This window comes from Pocillopora verrucosa, chromosome 2, assembly GCF_036669915.1.
Source record: "Pocillopora verrucosa isolate sample1 chromosome 2, ASM3666991v2, whole genome shotgun sequence".
Classification (NCBI taxonomy): Eukaryota; Metazoa; Cnidaria; class Anthozoa; order Scleractinia; family Pocilloporidae; genus Pocillopora; species Pocillopora verrucosa.
In genome coordinates this window covers 15,221,025-15,240,698 of record NC_089313.1, presented here as the reverse complement: position 1 = coordinate 15,240,698, position 19,674 = coordinate 15,221,025, and the positions used below count along the sequence as shown (strand labels likewise).

At 38.0% G+C, this 19,674-nt stretch overlaps 5 protein-coding genes across 7 annotated transcripts in view; 4 read left to right on the top strand and 1 right to left on the bottom strand.

Annotated features, from left to right (window-relative positions):
- The first annotated feature begins 1,449 nt into the window (after window positions 1-1,449).
- On the top strand, window positions 1,450-8,536 carry LOC136279258 (uncharacterized). The gene is made up of 5 exons (XM_066162869.1): window positions 1,450-1,758; window positions 2,384-2,447; window positions 2,691-2,742; window positions 3,063-3,192; window positions 7,874-8,536. Exons 1-5 carry the CDS (start codon window positions 1,450-1,452, stop codon window positions 8,366-8,368), a joined length of 1,050 nt encoding a protein of 349 aa, XP_066018966.1. The 3' UTR covers window positions 8,369-8,536.
- A 608-nt stretch (window positions 8,537-9,144) lies between these two features.
- LOC136279257 (uncharacterized) lies at window positions 9,145-10,548 on the top strand. The gene is made up of 3 exons (XM_066162868.1): window positions 9,145-9,495; window positions 10,081-10,165; window positions 10,484-10,548. Exons 1-3 carry the CDS (start codon window positions 9,181-9,183, stop codon window positions 10,546-10,548), a joined length of 465 nt encoding a protein of 154 aa, XP_066018965.1. The 5' UTR covers window positions 9,145-9,180.
- Window positions 10,549-10,929: 381 nt separating this feature from the next.
- Window positions 10,930-12,107, top strand: LOC131798648 (uncharacterized). The gene is made up of 2 exons (XM_066162540.1): window positions 10,930-11,055; window positions 11,592-12,107. Exons 1-2 carry the CDS (start codon window positions 10,990-10,992, stop codon window positions 12,105-12,107), a joined length of 582 nt encoding a protein of 193 aa, XP_066018637.1. The 5' UTR covers window positions 10,930-10,989.
- A 2,470-nt stretch (window positions 12,108-14,577) lies between these two features.
- LOC131769859 (uncharacterized skeletal organic matrix protein 5-like) lies at window positions 14,578-19,029 on the top strand. The gene is made up of 5 exons (XM_066162539.1): window positions 14,578-14,930; window positions 15,616-15,685; window positions 16,168-16,219; window positions 16,504-16,627; window positions 18,332-19,029. Exons 1-5 carry the CDS (start codon window positions 14,841-14,843, stop codon window positions 18,854-18,856), a joined length of 861 nt encoding a protein of 286 aa, XP_066018636.1. The 5' UTR covers window positions 14,578-14,840; the 3' UTR covers window positions 18,857-19,029.
- The window catches only part of LOC131798524 (uncharacterized), a 30,715-nt gene continuing 29,579 nt past the window's right edge, over window positions 18,539-19,674 (bottom strand). For all 3 annotated transcript variants that reach the window (XR_010716719.1, XR_010716718.1, XR_010716723.1), the window contains exon 10: window positions 18,539-18,752. The gene's annotated coding sequence lies outside the window, so the exon portion shown is untranslated. The remainder of the gene's footprint in view (window positions 18,753-19,674) is intronic.

Here is a 19,674-nt window from a genome sequence, read left to right as displayed (position 1 = left end):
GAATTGATGGTTTGCTTAGATTAAGTAACTTGTAACAACTGAGTTACCTAAGGTGCTTCAGGTATAAGGAGTGAGTGGAAAAATTTTTTTGATGTCACATCCTCGAGCTGTTAAAACAAATGTAACACAAGTAAAAACAGCTTATCAAAAAAATCACTTTCTGTTAGTTTATTGTATTAAACATATGGTATATTTACGGGGCACACGTACATTTTATGGTACGCAAGCAAAATTATCTCTCCCTATTGTCTTTACATATATGCATCATTCTTGACATTTAAAACCTCAGAGGGCTAATCCGAGATTGCCTATTCAAACAAAACTGGACACGTCATCGGTAATTCCTGAAATTTATGAAAATGGCGAGTTTATGTCTTTTAGCCAATCGAGGCGTCAAAAGGGAGAATGTCTACATATTCAATTCCCTGTCGCCATAGCCTATGTTAACCATTACCACGCAAACAAGAGCTGCAGTAAAAAAGCATTGTAGCGCTATAAAAGTATGTCAATGATAATCAGCATCACCGTCATTCTTCTCAGTTGTGCCAGCTGTTTATCTTATCTTATCTTCTTATTTTACATTTTCGTTTCTTTAACATTCCAGAGGAGGCTCTTATGGCCTTGGAGAGTTACGCGATGATTCTGAGCTGGCTTGCACCTTATGATGCAACAGATATACCAGCTGTGAAGAAGCAATATTTAATTTTCATAAGTGTCACTAAGTTGCGGTAAGTATAGGATAGTGTTGCAAATAACCCTATATCAATTAACACAAAAACTGTAATGGAAAGCAAATGGAGCTTTATAAAGAAGATTTATCAGTGTAGCAATCAATAATAAAACCCTACCAAACGAAGATTGGTTTGGCGACCAGATTTTTTGAGACAAAAATGCTAATGATACCTTGCGAATCAGAAATAGCAAGCAATGGTGGAACTGTTTCCTGCTTTCCTCCAGCAGATACAATCATCTATACTCTCTTTCTAAAAACTGAAAAATCTTAATAGGAAGAAAGATCATTTCCGTGGCACCTAGTTTACTTTGAGTAGAGCAAATAGCGACTTAGCAAATGGGCTCCAAGGTATTTGTTTTCATCCGGATCCCAGAGGTGCAGATCGATACTTCTTTACAGGTAACCCTTTTAAACTAAATCAAATGTTACAGGGAAGCCTCTTAGTTTCAATATATGATTGCCCTTTTTACAATTAGTAATTTAGCCCCTGTACGCCTCAAGTCATTAAAATGGCAAGATGCCGGGGAATGTCACTTACTAATAAAGTTTCGTCGAAGGCTCTTAAGAACATATCCTCCATAGATGTCCCATTCAATCACTGACGTCAAAATAACGGAAGAGATTTTAAGGCCCAGCTGTAAAAATAAGATATTTCCATTTGATGTCTCCGCTCTATAGATCACAAAATCATTATCTAGCTTGAAAAGATAAGAAGAATGTCTGCAATAATCCGAATCCCAGTCATTTTCTTGGTGAGCCTTTACTCTGTTCAAATGCACATGTTTCGATCTTCTTATTTTAAAGTTTCATCGAAGCCTGATCCGTACACAGAGAAGGATTTCTTGCTCACAACAACTGTTCGTGATGAGTTAAGTTGCGCTTCGAACTGCAACGCGAATACCCATTGTCAATCAGCGCTCTTTGACAAAGACTCGAGAAAATGTTCTCTGATAAAAGCCAAAAAACTCCTGCACCATCACAACACAGATGAGTCTGGCGCTACAGGAAAGATAGTTCTGGAAAAGGTAAGGTGAAGGCATGTAGTTTTGTGGAGTTGACGACCCGTTTCTTCTCCTAAAATTGTCCCAGTTAATCGATACAATTTCGGTGCAAGTAAAATATTTTTAGGAATTGTATCGCAGTGCAACAGTAAAATATACCGAACAAGTAAAGGAAACAATATTTAAGAAATGTTCTTGGTATCAAAACAATCAATTTTCCGAAGATCCCTACTTGGGTGAAAACATTAAAATGAAGAAAGATTATGTCACAGATACTACAGCTAATTAAAAGCCCTCAGAGCAGATATGTTATCGTTTCACCTCAATGCCTCATGAGAAGAATGGAAGTGCAAGAACATTTTTGAACCACTTTTATATAAAAGAAGAAAGGGAGGAGACCAACACAGAACAAATATATTTTCTGCAACAAACTGGATTCAAAGCCGAAAATGCTCGATTATTTTAGCAATAAGAGGACAAATCAATCAAGGCAGTGAATAGCAACGAATATCAAAAAACACATAATTAGTTAGGATGGATCTCTGCCAATTCAGCTTGACAGTATTCAATACTGGTTTGTTGAGGTGTAATTCTGTAAAATAATAGTAAGTTGAGTAATAATATCTGTTATCATTTTTTGCGCATAAAGGTGTTTAATCCAGCAAAAAACAAGCGGAAGTCAGACTGTTATAACAAAGGCAACGACATTACAGGTAAGAAGGTAAAAAGAAGGGCGCATAGATGAAAACGGCAAGGTTATGGATTTGATGGTAGCGAAGAAAAGGGAAAAGAGAAATGCTTGTAATCAGTAAAAAGTTTTATGAAATTTTAGTTTACTCTCGTCTCCTGAATTTCAATGTGATTGATGATTTCACAAAAAACAAGCCCCAAAATGTATCAAGAGTGGAACGTTTTCTGACATAAGCAGTACAATACTCACTCTGATTTTTTCGAAGGTCGACATAGAACCACTTGGACGTCATGTCACGACATTCTGCAAAGAAACAGGTATGCGGTTACCGTTAAAAAAAAGTAAAGACAATTTAGGTGCTTTCGTTAATCTGTACATCTAACTGTAAACCTACTCCCTGGCGTATCCCTGTTTTACCAGCCGAACGCGATTGATCCGAAAAAAAAACAAGTTAAACCATTTTTGAAGTAAACGAGAATTCAGCAAGTTCAAATCAAAAACTTGCTGGAAAAACATGAAAAAAAAAACAACAACAGACAAACAAACAAAATCAAAGCGTGTAAAAATGGTACACTTAAAAATAATGGATGGACCTGTGGATTAACGACGAAGATGGCTTTAATTCTTGTCACCACAGCTCAAGTGAAAGTGGCCATTACTATATAAGAACTGGAAACGTCACGTGGAAGACTCACTGTAGAATGAAGGGCATTCCCGGATGTGGAAAGGGAGTCTGGGCATTAGCAATGGGACTCAATGGCTCCAGGGTATGTTGTCACCAATCTTTGCAAAATCGTCGGTCTTAAATGAGATCGCGTTCCTTTGCAGCACTGTTGCGTCAATGTCATCTATCGGCAACGCGACGCTTGACTTGTACGGCGAGCTCTTAAGAGAGTGTCTCTGTAAGAGCGGTCCGGTCGATTTTGCTTGAGACACGGATTTCGCTAGTTTCTCGTGTGTTGTAAGACATTCATGTACCTATACTAAAACCACAATCAGTTTGATCGGATCTCTTTATTTTTCAGAGTTTTACGGAAATTAAATTTCACTCGAGCGAAGGCTTGTCGTGACACTTTTCAAGACTTTAATTTCATACAACTTTGGAGGACTATTTACAAAAAACTACGGAACTCAGCAAAAAACAAATACCACAGCCATGTATATTAACTCTATCTTATCTATCGAGGCGACTTTCGTAAACATCACGGGTCAATCAAGGAAACAGGAAGACTTGAATGACACCTTATCGGTTCGCCTAAATCACACACGTCAAAACCGATCAAATTCAAGGTAAATTTTTGAAAAAGTGAGGCGTTCTTAACTGATCCAACTAACATAGCTAGGAGGTAGGTACCATAGAAAAGGTAACTACAGAAAAAAACTTTGCGGCCCGACCTTTACGAGAACTTTATAACTCCGTGAACTTACCTAATTTTCGGCAATCTCCAAGTTTGGCCGCCATTTTGAGGGACTTGTCAACATGAAGCGTAGCCGATATAAATCAAGCAGGTAGATCTAAAACCGTCAGAAATACATACGAAAGCAATTCAAATGAAGTTTACTTTCGATTCAAGCGGCAAAATTTGAAATTGTTCGTCAAACTTACCATCCCCATGGGACCATTTCTTTCAACAATTCAAACACTACAACTAGTGTTCGAATTCCCCTCGTCGATTCCACCGCAAGAAATAACCTGTGACACCCAAGCTTCGACTCGAATGTTAAGTACGAATCAAGTAACATAACTGCTTCATCTTCTCGGCAATATCACGCTTGTATTTTGATTTTCCGATCGACAAGAACGGTGATCAGGAATCGATCGGTTTGTTTACCTCATAAACGTGACCGCTGACCAGTCGCTAAGTGAAAACAGCATAGCGCGGGGTGGGGTGGGTGGCGGGCTTATCGTCATAAGATATTCGAATACGTGCTCAAAAAGCTCTAGGACTATCAGTATAAACAGTGAAGGCATGCTTCGTGGTACAGACAACTTTCATTTTATTCTCATAACTTTCTCCTTTAAATTGGAACTGGTATTAATTAATAGAGTTATCAATATATTTTTAACCGGGTACCCATATAATCCTTTTTGCATGTCATCTGTGGTATAAAATAAGGTGCCTTCTCCACCAGAACCTTTTATTTATGCCCCATTACACGGAATGAACACTATACTTAGAATATTTGCTCTAAGTAATTTTTTCTGTTCCCAGGAATGTATATAGAGATTTGATTCATTCCGCTGACACGTTGTTTTAAGTTATGGCGCGTGCAGGTTTTTTCTATTAAAAGTCGCGCATGCAACACACCGGAATTGAAAATTCGTCGTAAAATCGCACGAACCTTAGAATGAGTGTAGGCAACTTTGACCTCTGGCGAGATTAAGTGGATTGTTCAAAGGACCCCCTGAGATTTTTTTCAGTACTATAACTGAGATTTGTTAAGAACTATGATAATCGTCATCATTAGCGGACGGTGCTTTTTGCCCATTGTTGTCATCATTATCGTTATCACGCCGGAAGAAGTATAAAGCCGGCATGTCGCCTTACCTAGCTACACAGAAAATTGTTCTCTCTTTTGCTCCCCTTGGATCCTGGAAACTGTTACTATTAAGACGATCAACAAGAAAGCCTTTATAATTGAAACTTTGATTAACAGAATGTAAGAAAAAATCGGTGGGGAGAGTTTTTCGCGTATCATAATCTGAACGATAGCTTTAAATAAAACAAATAACACTTAATTCAATTTACCTTAGTTGTCTCGTGTTTAAAAGTGGCGTTTCTTGGGATCGTAGATTCTTTTCTGATTCTTCTTGTCTCAGCCAAGACTCACTATCATCAACTTTTTTCTTGTGCTTCTTACGGCATGAGACACAGAGAGCTGAGGTAAGCGATTGCAAATTTCTCAGTTTAAGTAAAGCCCAGTAGCATCCATCAGGAATTAAAAACCAGCATGCACTGTTTACTTTCATTATTCTTAATCAAATAAGGGGTGTTTTAGTCTGCAAATTTAATCATACTGGTTAATGAGAATCATACAAACTGAGGAAAACTGACCGCAAATAATTGTGAACCGTACGCATGAGTAAGTATATTGCATTGTCAGGTGATTTGATCTTCTACAAAAACATTATTGATTATCAACCGAGCAACATTGTACATATTTCCATCTGTAATTAAAAGCACTTACACATAGATCTATTTTTTTCCAACGTGATGTGTACTTAAGTACCCTTCATCTAATAAAGAATTTCTTCTCTTTTCGAGCAGATATGTCACGTGACAAAAATAGATGACAGAAAATGTTACTGAAGACTAACTGATTCAACTGAAATAATAACTCCAAACAACTTTTGAATGTCCTGAGACATATGCAAGGTAATTATATCTCTGCCTTGGATACGCTTCCTGACACCATCATGATCAGGATACTGACATGTTACCTTTGCACTTCTCCAAAACTTCCCCAGAGTGTGGCGATGCCTATAGCAAATCCACATTTTTTTGTTTATCCTCCTGAGCGACGTAAAATAGGCCAATCTTTGCCAAGATTAGCTCATTTTCACTTAAAAACCTCTTTAGACAGGTGGCAGCTTATCAAATGATGTTTTACTTCGTCATTGCATTCAGACAGTCGTACCAAACCACTTAAGCCACACGATGAACCAAAGTTTTTTCCATCTTTGCTATTCAAAAAGGAGTCCTGAGACATAGTGAACGTCTCGCTAATGAACGACTTCTTCCTGTACTTGTAATTGTTTCCAACGCGAAACAAGTTCGGGAGATCTAAAGGAACTCACTATAACTTTGTATATTCGATACGATTTCAATTTCCGCGTCAAAGGAGAAGCCTATTGTAATTCGTGAGTGGTCAGTGGTTACGCTCGTGAGGTAAAGAATGGGTTTGTGACTTTCTCACTCAATTGAAAGACTCGCGTCACTCTTATGAAATGGTTGAACGGAATACAGACTTCGAGCAGTCTCTTATTTTTCTTAAAGATAGTGAGGTCACGCGTATCCTGTGAGCATGGAGAAGCCGCGAGACGCGAGACTCGTATCTCGCGTCTTTGCCGCTCCACGCTCTCAGAGTTGGGCAAAGACAAGACACGTTATTTCCGGTGCGATACAAGAGGTTCAATGGTTATCTCGATTATCTAAACACATTTGTTTACGTGGTAAAGATTTGTTTTTAAATCTATGAACTGATGCTTGTCCGATTTGGAACGAAATGTATTTGAAATAAAAAAGAATACTAAGTAAAATAAAAGTTGTCTGCAACACGAAGCATGCCTTCGCATTAAGACTGAGAATCCTAATGTTTATCATAATACTTTAATGCATATGTTCGAATGTTCCCAAAAATCTTCTGATAATCTGCCCGCACCCACCCCTCACCCCGCCCCTCGCCACTGAACCGTACTGTTTTTCACTCAGCAGCTGGTCTGCGGTCACGTTTATGAGGTAAACAAATCGATCGATTCTTGATCACCGTTCTTGTCGATCGGAAAATCAAAATACCAGCGTGATATTGCGGCGAAGATGAAGCAGTTATGTTATTTGATTCGTACTTCACATTCGAGTCGAAGCTTGGATGGCACAGGTTATTTCTTGCGGTGGAATCGACGAGGGGAATTCAGAAAGTTGTAGTGTTTGAATTGTTGGACTAAATGGTCGCATGGGGATGTAAGTTTAACGAACAATTTCAAATTTTGCCCCTTGAATTGAAAGTAAACTTCATTTGAATTGCTTTCGTATGTATTTCTGACGGTTTTAGATCTACCTGCTTGATTTATATCGGCTACGCTTCATGTTGACAAGTCCCTCAAAATGGCGGCCAAACTTGGAGATTGCCGAAAATTAGGTAAGTTCACGGAGTTATAAAGTTCTCGTAAAGGTCGGGCCGCAAAGTTTTTTTCTGTAGTTACCTTTTCTATGGTACCTACCTCCTAGCTATGTTAGTTGGATCAGTTAAGAACGCCTCACTTTTTCAAAAATTTACCTTGAATTTGATCGGTTTTGGCGTGTGTGATTTAGGCGAACCGATAAGGTGTCATTCAAGTCTTCCTGTTTCCTTGATTGACCCGTGATGTTTACGAAAGTCGCCTCGATAGATAAGATAGAGTTAATATACATGGCTGTGGTATTTGTTTTTTGCTGAGTTCCGTAGTTTTTTGTAAATAGTCCTCCAAAGTTGTATGAAATTAAAGTCTTGAAAAGTGTCACGACAAGACTTCGCTCGAGTGAAATTTAATTTCCGTAAAACTCTGAAAAATAGAGAGATTCGATCAAACTGATTGTGGTTTTTAGTATAGGTACATGAATGTCTTACAACACACGAGAAACGAGCGAAATCCGTGTCTCAAGCAAAATCGACCGGACCGCTCTTACAGAGACACTCTCTTAAATGCAGAAATTCAATCTTCCTAATTGCTACCGTTTTACGTCTCAGAACACGTTCCTTTATGACTCGCATTACTGGACCAGCCAAGCCTCGGCTGAAAAAGGAACAGAGATCAAGACTCCAGGATACTGGCTCAGCAATTTTACGAAGATATGCATCACCATGGAGTTTACACCTCTTTATTCCCAGAACGCGGCTATACTAGTGAACTACACTGAACAGTCGCTTTACACCGCCCTTGAGAAGGGAATTAAGATGTCATGGCACGTAGGACATGACGCTACCTCAAACATCCCACTTAGTATCGACAAAAGCTGTCTCATCCAAGGCTTCAACATGCTCGGGCCACACCCATGGAACATAAAGTCGCGTGTTGGAGTAGAGTCTCAGCCTGTGCATTGGTGCAATTTACCGTATTTAGTGCGAGGAGTTGGTATTGGTTACAGTTTCAGGGGTAAATCACAAATAAGTTGTGGTGATGTCATTATAAGAGGCCATTTTAAAGAAACTCATCCAGCTTTTTGTAGAATATACATTCAGTAGCGAATGAGAGGGAATCTGGAAGGTCTACTACATTTTATGATGGAGACACTCACTGTTGAAACAAGCTGCCGTGAAACAGGCAATTAAAAAATGTCGCGCAAAAGGTGATTCATTAAAAATAAAACAGAAAAAGAACCATACCGAATGAAAAGTTGAAATCAGTGAACCCAGCCATTCTAATTGTTGAATTTCTTGAATCCTGCCAACCGTAATATAAATTTAAACTTTAGTTCCATTGTGTGACATCTTAAAACTATGGCTATGAACGAGTACGATGAGAGAATCCTCAAAATAGAAAAATCTTACAATGAACCCTTTATCCATGCACTATCCAGCAAACAGGTAATGAGAATACTCAGATGTATCAGAAGTTGTTATCTTGATCTAAGACCAAATTCTCCTCAGATGACTTTATATTACCGTGTACCTTTATGTTATTTTATCTAAGCTCACCTGGCCTCTTATCAAAGCTGTTGACAATGAACACGTGCACATAGCAAAAAAATTTCATTGCAGTTGCCAAAAACAAAATATTAATAATGGTCGCTTAAAATAATACTTTCACTGAAAGAAGGCGAGAACAAATGCACGATAAAAATTCCCACTATAGCAATTTTCCAGGTGTTTGATGATTATCAATCGTAGTAACGGAACAATAAACAACCTTTGAGTCATACAGCCAATAAAATTTAGGCACCCAATTAAGTCAACCTTCAAATTTAATTTCCTCCCGCTATCCCTCACATTTCACCTATTACCACGCAAACCTCAGCGTCTGTAAAGCGGTTAAGTGTTGTTAGGGCGGTGAAAGCATGTACATGACAATTTGTATTTCCATTATCTTACTCTTTTTTGCCTGCTGTTCCTATCCAAAGCAGCATTCATCTTCTTACTTCAAATATTCGTTCCTGAAAGATCCGCTTGGAGGTTCTCTCGGCGTTCAAGGGTTCCGCGCTGGTTCTGAACTGGCGTGTGCATTACGATGTGATAGAGATAACCGTTGTAATGAAGCGATATTTGACATGGCCTCAAAGAAATGCTCTTTGCATCACAAGAGGGACAAATGTTCCAGAGATCCTGACGTGGACGAAGAAAACGAGAAGTCAAGATCTTGGAAGATGACAAAAGTAAGAAATTTAATAAAAATACAACTTCGCCATTTTTCTCCATTTCTCCTAAAATGAAATCTTGGTAAATTTTGACTCAAGTTGATACAGCAACAACCATCAGACAGTTACATTACCTAAAAAAAATTGTATTTGTCACGTCTGTTGAGGTGAGTTTCATGAAGTTTAGTTCAGGAAAACGATAATTTTTTCAGACGACTGTTGATATCAAAACGACGAGATGGCGCGTATAATGCCCAATAGTGCACAAATTGAAACAAACTCATCACTAACTTTGTAATTAAAAAAAAAATAAAATTGAATTAAGAAACCTTTGGAGAGATAGGCCATTACAGAAACGGAAATTACAAGTTGACTGTTTTAAAGATAACGAGTTTTATTATGCAAAATGGTGTTAGCACAGGCTGATTGGGTAAAAAAGAAATTTCAATGCTACTATCAGGAGTCAGGATGCATACAATTATCATTTAGTTATCGCCATACGTAGTGGTAATAAAGTTCGCTGAGAATGGGAAGGGGAAATGAAGAATTTTGACGCATCTACCAAAAGAAAAACAATAATCACTGGTTTCTGTGTACATGCAGGTGATCAATCTGACAAATAAGAAGCTGATCTCGTCTTGTAGTTCAGCCGTTAATGGAGGTAACGGTAACACAAATTCTGTTGAAGGTAAGGGGGCTGTATGGGGGATACAAAATATTTCAATTATGTCCAGAACACTCCTGCAAGGAATGATGAACAACGTACAAAGACTTGGATTACGACTTTCGACTGGCGATTATCGTCCTCTAAATCAGGAGAACATCGATATTGGTGAGTCGAAATATCGCAATGGAAGTCTTTCAATACATGTAACAGTCTTTACGACATTTATTTACGACATTTATTTACGAAATTTATGGCATCATCATCATTTTATAATCAATATTTGGTTACTTTTCTGTGAAAACATTTTATCAACATACTCTTTCCTTTGTTGTACTAAAGGTCAAAACTACACCACAGGGACGTCTTGTCATGACATTCGACAAAGAAATAGGCAAGTAAAATAAAAAAGGAAAAATAATTTATGTAATGGGTATTTGCTAAAATAAAAAAAGACATGGCTACATGTTCTAAGGAGCCCCTGGCAGTGCTTCCTCTTCTTCCTATTGGCTGCACTCTGAATCATTATAAAAATCCTTCCCGCGCTAAAAAAGCTTACTGAAAAGAAATATGCCCACATTCTGCAGCGATATCCAGTTTCAAATGTTCTTTGATCACCCTCATCAATTTAAGTCCTCTTTCACAGTTCTCTTTAGATACAAAGATCTAACATCTTAACAATTTAAAATATAACTCAAAGATATATGTGAGGTTGTTACTAAAGTCCTTAAAATTAAAAATGTATAGTAGAATGAAAGATTTCATTCATTACGTGTCTTTACAGTTCAAGCCCAAGTGGCCCCTACAACATAAGCATTGGTAATTTCACGTGGAAGACAAAGTGCAGGATGAGAGGAATTCCTGGATGCGGGCCTGGAGTATGGGAACTGATAATGAAAGTCAAAAGTTCAAAGGTATTTACTTCTATCATTAGTAAGGAAAGAGTGGTCAGCATGACAGAAGAGGGAGTCATGCTGGACCCGACACCAGTTATCTAACTGGCTTGACTCTGCAGATTGGATAGATTATAAGAAATCCTGGTCAGCTTATTACATATGAATATTACCGTAGATCCTCGAATAGGCGCCTAAAGCGCCTCTATCGATCCATAAGGTTTAGAAAGGAGGTACTTATTCGAGAGCGGCGTTTTATCGAAGGGTGGTTCATATAAATATGGTTTTTTTGCAGTATGACATCTACGTGCAAACAATAATGCGAACTATGTATGGTAAAATAACGAAGTCCACTCCTCAGGAACGTTGTCTTAGAAACCAAATAACAGAAAAATTGAGATATCCCTATCTTTAGATGAGACCCCACGGCAGTGATTCAATTTTATTTTTCATTTCGTTTTTGCATGTGAGGATTAAATTTGGAAATAACTATTACGGCAAAAAGAGTTAAGATTTCTGCTAAACTGGGAACTAACAGGATCTGTCTCACCTTTTAGAGCATCTTGCGCTATGATTCTCACCACTGGACCAGCCAAGCTTCATATCAATCAGTAAAGGGGGGAGGTGAATTCAAACTTCCCGGATATTGGCTCAGAAATTTCACCAAAATATGTGTCACCATGTATTTTGAAGCAAACTCCTCCACGAACTACACAAGTATTCTGCTAAACTATCCTGCTCAATCACTTCACTCTGCTCTGCACGAGGGGATTAAGATATTGCCAGTGGAATTGCCCAAGATGACGATTCCATTCGGTATCGACAGCGGTTGTTTGGTAAAAGGCCTAAACATGCACGGGCCAGCTTCATGGCCGATCAAATCACGCGTTGGAGTAAGGTCCAAGGAGTCCCCACCATGCTCCATGCCGTATTTGGTGCGCGGTATTGGTATTGGCTCTCAGCAAGTACCTGAAATGAGTTGTGGTGAAATCATCATAAGTAACAATACAAAGTTATCACCAAAGTATTTGTTACAATCATTTCCAGCTCTCTGCAGAATCTATATTCAGTAACAATGACAAGTCAAGGTTAAAAATTAAAAAAAAAAGCGTTGATATTAATGTCATCCGCGAATGTTAGATATCAAACACCCAAACCATAGAAGCGGCGAGCTGCATCTAGGAGAGCTAATATTTACAGCCGAAAGCTAATCACAATTAAAGTTGATCTTAACACAAGGTTGTCCACAATATCATCGGTAATTTTGTGCAAATTTTCCCTAGCATCTAGCATCTTCTTCATTATCATAAATAAAAACAAACCAGACAGACACATCAAGCAATATATAGAGAATACACGGGCACGCGTAGATACGAAGTCAGTTTTCTTCGAGTGCTCAACTCGAGAAGAGATATTCCATTTCTACAAGCGATCACGTATTATTTTGTATATTATATAAACACAATGGCCCTTTACTGACAAGAAAAGTCGCTCTCATTGAGTAATGAACAAAATGGGATCCAAGGCACCTTTTTTGTCTTTGAGCCAATCACATCAAAGGCTTGAAATTGAGACCGTCTACAACTTAAATACAATATCGCTTATATCCACCCATTACCGCGTTAACGAGAGCGTCTGTGAATCGGGAAAAATGTCTGCAAAGCGATAAAGGTCGTAAAGCTTGTCGAAGACAATCCTTATTACCATTATTCTGCTCAGTTATGCCTAGCGTTGCAATTTACAGGAGCGTTATCTTCTTATTTCACATTTCCGTTCATGAAAAATCCGAATGAAGGCTCACGCGGCATCGGAAAGTTCCACGCTGAATCTGAGCTAGCTTGCACCCAACAGTGTGACAGAGATAACAGCTGTTACAAAGCGCTATTTTACCAGGCCTTAAATGGGTGCTCTACGTATCAAAAGAAAGAAATACGTTTCAGTGAAATTGAGAAAACGAAAAAGACGAAAAACAAGAATTTGGGCGATGATAAAAGTAAGAAATGTCGTTAAAATGCTAGTTTCCTATTACACGATCTAGTATTTTCCCTCTAATATGCAATTTCAGACCATATATAAGTCATTTGTTTCCTTGCAAACTTCATTTTCAACATTTCTCCTCAAATGAAATATTACTCAATCATTCTCTTGCAAAATAAAGCAATAAGCATCAGAATCATAATATTGCGTGAAAACAGCTTCTGTCATTTGCCAAGTCTGATGAATTACATACGACAGACATTAAGGAAAACACTTTAATTTGTCGAGACGAATACTGATGACAAAAAGATAAAACGACGCGTATTTCATTAACGAACGGAGGCATAAACTTCAACAAACACATGGATGGCTCTTGTTATAAAAAACAAATTTTAGATCAATTTCATAAGCCAAACTTCAGAAAGTAATTGAAAAAAAAAACCGGAAATTAAAAGCTTATTGATTTCAAGATAACAGGCTTCTTGTCAAGTAAAAAATTACGGATCACGACACACATTGGGAAAATGAAAATTTCGAGTGATACTAACAGGAAGTGTTAATCAGGGTTCATTGACGAGACAGAACTGACTATCATGTGATGAATACCGAACTTATTTCAGCATTGGTAGAGGTGCAAAACTAAGAAAGGGGGAGGGGGCAGTTATCATAACGTTACTGTCTAAAAGCACTGTATAGTAACCTGTTCCTATACATGTAAATGAAAAAATTGACGAACAATGAGGAAGAATCCCGTATCTCTATATACTGCCGGAAAAAGCGACGGAAGCAGGAAGGTTTTAGAAAGTAAGAAGGCATTTATAGGAAGAATAAAAGTATAAAATGACAAAAGCTCAACTAGGGCCTTGGTTTTTGAAGCTCACTTTTAGCAATTGTAGTATTTTTCATCGCCAGGAATCCGTTGGGAGAATATTTTGCCCAAAATGTTCCCTAGTTATCTTGATAACAAATTGACCATCCGTTTAAAAACCCCAAGATTCAAGGAAAAAGATACATTACTGGGATTTGGGGAGAAATTTCCTCTTCCACCGAAAATCCAGCCTAAAACTGATCGAGTGGTACATTAGAAATCGATGTATACGCCTAAACAATTCACTCACTATAAATTTCCTTCGTTTTCATTCAAGAATCTACTTCGACTTCTTGAAAAAAAATAATTAATTTTCATTAAATTTCACCGTCCCAATTTGTCTTTACAGATGTATTGTCAAGAGTAACAAAATCTCAAATGAATATACCGTGGTCCTTAAATGAAGTGTTCTCGCTTAAGGTTACCTGGCCTATTAATGAAACTATATTTAAGATTAAAACGAAAACAATAAGTGCACTTGAGGGTCATGAAAAATAAAAATTCGTGGTGTTAACATCCGATGGAAGGAGAAAAGATATCAATGATGGAAAATGACATCAAAACAACTTGTCAGGTGTTATCATATATGTCAATCATGGTACCGCAACACAAGGCGCCCTTTGTGACATCAAGTCAAACAGTCCAAGGCATAATACCTTCTTCCTACGGCTCACAATTACACAGCAAACCAGAGTGTGTGTGTGTGGCAGAAAAGATGTCCATAAGACGATAAAAGCATGTCCAATAAAATCAGCATTTCCGTTATTCTGCTCAGTTGTGCCTACTGTTCACATCTTCAGGAGCTTTTCAGTTCTTATTTCATATTTTCATTCCAAAAACATCCTCGGGAAGGATTTCATAGCATTGGAGAGTTCCACGCCGGTACTGAGCTGGCTTGCGCCTTGCGTTGTAGCAGAGATGACACCTGTGAAGGAGCCATATTTCACAACGCCTTGAAGAAATGCTCCTTGTATCAAAAGAAGGGAAATGTTCCAGAGGTTCTGACGTGGACGAAAAGGAGGAAAAGTCAAGAATTTGGACGATGAGAAAAGTAAGAAATTTTTTGAACATAAATTTTTCTATTTTCAACTTTCCTCACTTAAAATGAATGTATTTTCGTGAGAAAAGTCTTTCGTTTCTTTGAGAATTTTAAGCTACATATCTCTCTCGAACTTGAATGGTGCTGAGTTTTGATTCTGTGGGAAATAGCAATGAGTTTCAGGCACATTAAACAGTAGTGGAAAACAATGGATGCTAATTACTTCGTCTGTTGAATTATAGACGGCAGCAAATGAGGAGAAACTTTCACTTTAGACAACTTCCTATGACAAAAGAATAAAATAATGTGTATTTCATTAACAACTTGTGCACAAACTTATACAAACACATCGATGACTTTTGCCACAAAAAAAAAGTAATTTAATTTCGAAAGTATACTTTGAGATAAGTCGTAAAAAAAACGGAAATTAGAGGCTCGTATGACAAGATAACAGGTTCCTTCTGTAAAATGAAGTTTTCCAGTTGAAAACACATTGAAAAAAAGAAACTTTCAAGTGCTTCTAAAATAAGTCGTTGTTCAGACTGCACGAGGCAGTATTGACTAGACTGCGATAAATATCAAACGAAGACAAGCAACGGTATTAGGGGGGAACTACGAACCAGGGGGGAGGGCAGGAATTATCATGACATCGCCGTCTCCAGGCAATAACTAATAACCACTCCTTACGTACTTGCAGATCGTAATATTGACGAACAAAGGCCAAGGGTCATCCAGTACCTCCTTTACTAACAATAGTAGCGTGGAAGGTATGTAGGGTAATAATACACAATGTGCCAAGACGAATAAAATAATTTTTAAAATACTAAGGCAGAATTAAGCATGTTAGTCTGCTATCCTAATAAGCAAACCCTGTCCTGTTACCTTATCCACTAATTCCCCTTCTCTCTCAAAGGAAAACACTATGGAGATATTTGCGGGACGAACACAATCAAGTGCGTTGAAATCAAGCGTCATGGCTTAGAGCGAACGAAAAAAGTTCTCAAATAATTATTCGTCTCTGCACAACTGAGGTTCAGAAATATTGAAAAGACAAATTATAAAAATTTGCTCAAGAATTTCGTCTACACTTCCTTGTAATTAAAATTGAAGTGAACTGTCTCGTATTCATCTTCTTCTCTACTGAAATCCTTCCTAAAATCTATTGTGTAATACAACGTAATATGTAGATGAGTTATACTAAGGAAAAAAAATAATCACTAACCTGTCATTTTCTCTGTTTTCTTGAAAGGTCGAAACTACACCGCAGGGAAGTCTTGTCGCGACATATTTAGGAGACATAGGTACGCAGTTCAAGGATATGAAGTTTCCACTGAAAGTACAGAATAGAGGTATTAAAGTGAACAAACACAAAGTTAGGCCCTATTTTATCACTTCGGTTTCCCGCGATAACCGACCCTCGGCACATCAAATCCACTTCATCGAGTTTTTTTAATACAAGGATCATCGAACATACTCACTGGGTAAATAATTACTAATACTACTACTGCTCAACTTTCCACTTAACTCACTAAAATTTACATTGGAAAAACGGGTCACATCTTAAATTCATTTTCTGTAATCACAGCTCAAGCCGGAATGGCATCTACAAGATCAATATCGGTAACATCACGTGGAAAACAAGATGTAGAGGCTTTTCTAAATGTGGGGGTGGAGTATGGGAACTGGTAATGAAAGTTAGTAATGGAAAGGTATTTGCTTGCATTTGTTTTGAAGAAATAGCAATAACCAATGAGGCCAGGAGGTTAGAAACTCGACTTACGAAACAGAAGTTCCGAATTTTAGTTCTAGTCCACGCTTTAAAATATGACTTAAATGCCACCTGCTAGTCGCATTTTCTTTACGCCTGCAAAGTTTCTTGTACAGTGAACTTTCCTTGAGAAAGTGTTCCTAATATCGTGAAGAAGTTTGAAAATTACGTAACCTCTGACGATTAGATTCCAGAGAAGTTGTACAATTTTTTCTCACTTCTAACTTAGTTTTGATAGAGCGCCAAACAATAAAAGAAAAGAAGTTTTTTTTACAAGAATTAATAATTCAAAAATAGAGAAGCCTTTAATGTGCTCTGTTCTGTTGTAAAACACGCAGGAGGCGACTAGAGCACGAAAGAAAGAAGTGTAGGAAGAGACACGAGACGTAGTCGAGTGTTTTTCCCCACTTCTTGAGTGGCTTCTCTATTTGTTTCATAACAAAGAATCCGTTAAATTCCCTACGCGTTACTTTCAATTTTCAAAACAAACTTTATTTTTAAAGCGAACAGCAGTGTCGTCAGCGTGTTCTACACTCTCGTAGGGCACGTTACAATAAGCCAGTCACAATCCTTGTAAAATCAGAATTCACATTCTGCAGTAGTTAACAAACTGAAATAGTTCGACAGGTCGAATTAAACACTTGCTTGAAGTTGTTTAGTCTCTTATACAGAATCTAAAATTGAAATGTTCAGAATAATCCGGCCGCATTGAAGCTCATGAAAAAACGCGAGTTTTATCATATGATAATTAGAAAACAAACTGCTCAAGGCGTATGTTTCATGAATGAACGACAACCCAATTCACTCGGCTGCTGTGCCTGATGTGGTCTTCCACTCAAAGCATCGGAAAGGATATCAGAGCTCTTAGTTGTCGTAGTAGTTCACTCGAAGGGCGGCCGATTAAAAATTCTGATGCTTGCTTCATTGTGATGACCGGATATGTCATGATGGGCTGGCCGCGATGGACTTCAGCATGATCGCATTCACTCTGACACCGCTATGATTAGTATGAATTTTTAACAGTTATGCCAGTTTGGCTATACTTTTCATCATTCTTGTTTTTTTCTGTTTTGTTCTTAAACACAAACTATATATATCACACGAGTGTTAGCTATGTTTGATTTTTATTACTGCAGGTAAGCTTGCAATCCAGCTAATTGTAAAAAACTTCAAAACTCGGACTGTCCATTTCGTTTTCTGTTTGAGGATTTTCGTCTCTGCTTACGTTGCTAACGTCAATTACGGCGCTTGAAATGTTTAAAAAACTTTGTTTGGTTTTTCTGTTGCTCTTGGCCGACCCGCTTATTCCGAAATTTCCCTCTCAATATACGAAAAAAAGCCAGAGAGAAGTCCGGTCGGACAAGGTACAATTTGGCAGTTGGCGTGACAGCTTTAGCTCTCTTGCTCTATGTTCGTTTTTTCCAAACTTTATTATAAATTCTCTCAGTGATTGCAATCTCCCTTACAGCCCTACGAAATAAAACAACAACAGCAACAACAAGAAAACGAAAACACCAACAAAAACGTGTCACTAGTGACACTAGTGGTAGTGAACTTATAAAATGTAACACACTATCATTTGACAAGTAGTTTTGAGTTGTTGTGCTAAAATGGTGATTAACAAAAAAATTTTCTCACCTCTTAGAATCTTTCCTACTATGACTCACCTGTCTGGACCACTCAAGCTCGATATGGATCAGTAGAGGAGGAAGGTGACCTAAAACTTCCTGGATATTGGCCCAGAAATTTCACCAGAATATGTGTCGCCATGACCTTTGGGGCAAACGCCTCAACCAAATATTCAACTATGGTGGTAAACTACACTGCGCAGTCTCTTTACTCTGTAATGAATGAGAGTTTTACGAAGACATGGCCAGTGAGTGCGTCCACCATCACGACTCCACCAGGTATCAACAAAAATTGTTTGGTAAGAGGCCTCAACATGCAAAGGTCCTCCCCATGGGTGATCGAGACACGTATTGGAATTCAGTCCACTAAGCGACCTTCTACGTGCCCAGAATTGCCATATTTGGTGCGTGGTGTTGGTATCGGCTTGAGTAAACGACCTAAAACGAGTTGTGGTGATATCATCATTAGTAGTAACAATAATTCACCACCACGATATTCTACAAAAATTTTTCAAGCTATTTGCAAAATCTACATTCAGTAACTGTAACAGCTAAAGGTAGAGCAAAAGATGAGCAGTGAAGTTTAGTATGTATTGCTGCAACGTTAGAAAGTATTGATGGTTTTCTCATACTAGGTAGCTGTAACAATTGAGAGTTACCTAGGGTGTTTCAGGTACATAAAGTTTGTGAAAAAATTTTTTGATGTCAAAACGAATGTAACACGGTGAAAACAGCTGATCAAAAGGTCACTTTGTTAGTTAATTGTAATAAAACTATATGTTAAATATACGGGGCACATGCACATTTTATGGTGCGCAAGATGTGTTTACATATATGTATCATTCTTGACATTTAAAACCTCATAGGGCTAGTCCGAGGTCCTCGTGTAGAGTCTCCCCAGTTGCCTAATCAAACAAAACTGGACAAGTCATCAATAATTCTTCTAATTTAGGAAAAAGGCGAAAGGCACCCTTTATGTCTTTAAGCCATCAAATCGAGGAGTCAAAAAAGAGAATCTCTACCCATTCAGTTCCCTGTCGCTATCGCTTATGTTCACCATTACCACGCAAACAAGAGCTGCAGTAAAAAAGGATTGTGGCACTGTAAAAGTATGACAAAGCTAATCAGCGTTACCATCACTCCACTCAATTGAGCCTGCTGTTTCCATCTTCAAGAGCGTTTATCTTCTTATTTTACATTTTCATTTCTTCAACATTCGAGAGAAGGCTCTTATGGCCTTGAAGAGTTCCACGATGATTCTGAGTAGGCTTGCGCCTTATGATGAAACAGATATACCTCCTGTAAAGAAGCGACAACTAATTTTGAAAAGACATAGTTTGAAGCTACACTGGTTTGCAGA

Excerpts from the sequence above, each read along its gene's own strand:
- LOC136279258 (XM_066162869.1), top strand. The coding sequence starts at position 1,450 with ATGTCTGCAATAATCCGAATCCCAGTCATTTTCTTGGTGAGCCTTTAC. Across the intron at positions 1,759-2,383 it reads GAAAGATAGTTCTGGAAAAG|GTGTTTAATCCAGCAAAAAA; the intron begins GTAAGGTGAAGG and ends TTGCGCATAAAG. Across the intron at positions 2,743-3,062 it reads GACATTCTGCAAAGAAACAG|CTCAAGTGAAAGTGGCCATT; the intron begins GTATGCGGTTAC and ends TTGTCACCACAG.
- LOC136279257 (XM_066162868.1), top strand. The coding sequence starts at position 9,181 with ATGTACATGACAATTTGTATTTCCATTATCTTACTCTTTTTTGCCTGC. Across the intron at positions 9,496-10,080 it reads GATCTTGGAAGATGACAAAA|GTGATCAATCTGACAAATAA; the intron begins GTAAGAAATTTA and ends GTGTACATGCAG. Across the intron at positions 10,166-10,483 it reads TAACACAAATTCTGTTGAAG|GTCAAAACTACACCACAGGG; the intron begins GTAAGGGGGCTG and ends GTTGTACTAAAG.
- LOC131798648 (XM_066162540.1), top strand. The coding sequence starts at position 10,990 with ATGAGAGGAATTCCTGGATGCGGGCCTGGAGTATGGGAACTGATAATG. Across the intron at positions 11,056-11,591 it reads TGAAAGTCAAAAGTTCAAAG|AGCATCTTGCGCTATGATTC; the intron begins GTATTTACTTCT and ends CTCACCTTTTAG.
- LOC131769859 (XM_066162539.1), top strand. The coding sequence starts at position 14,841 with ATGCTCCTTGTATCAAAAGAAGGGAAATGTTCCAGAGGTTCTGACGTG. Across the intron at positions 14,931-15,615 it reads GAATTTGGACGATGAGAAAA|ATCGTAATATTGACGAACAA; the intron begins GTAAGAAATTTT and ends ACGTACTTGCAG. Across the intron at positions 16,220-16,503 it reads GACATATTTAGGAGACATAG|CTCAAGCCGGAATGGCATCT; the intron begins GTACGCAGTTCA and ends CTGTAATCACAG.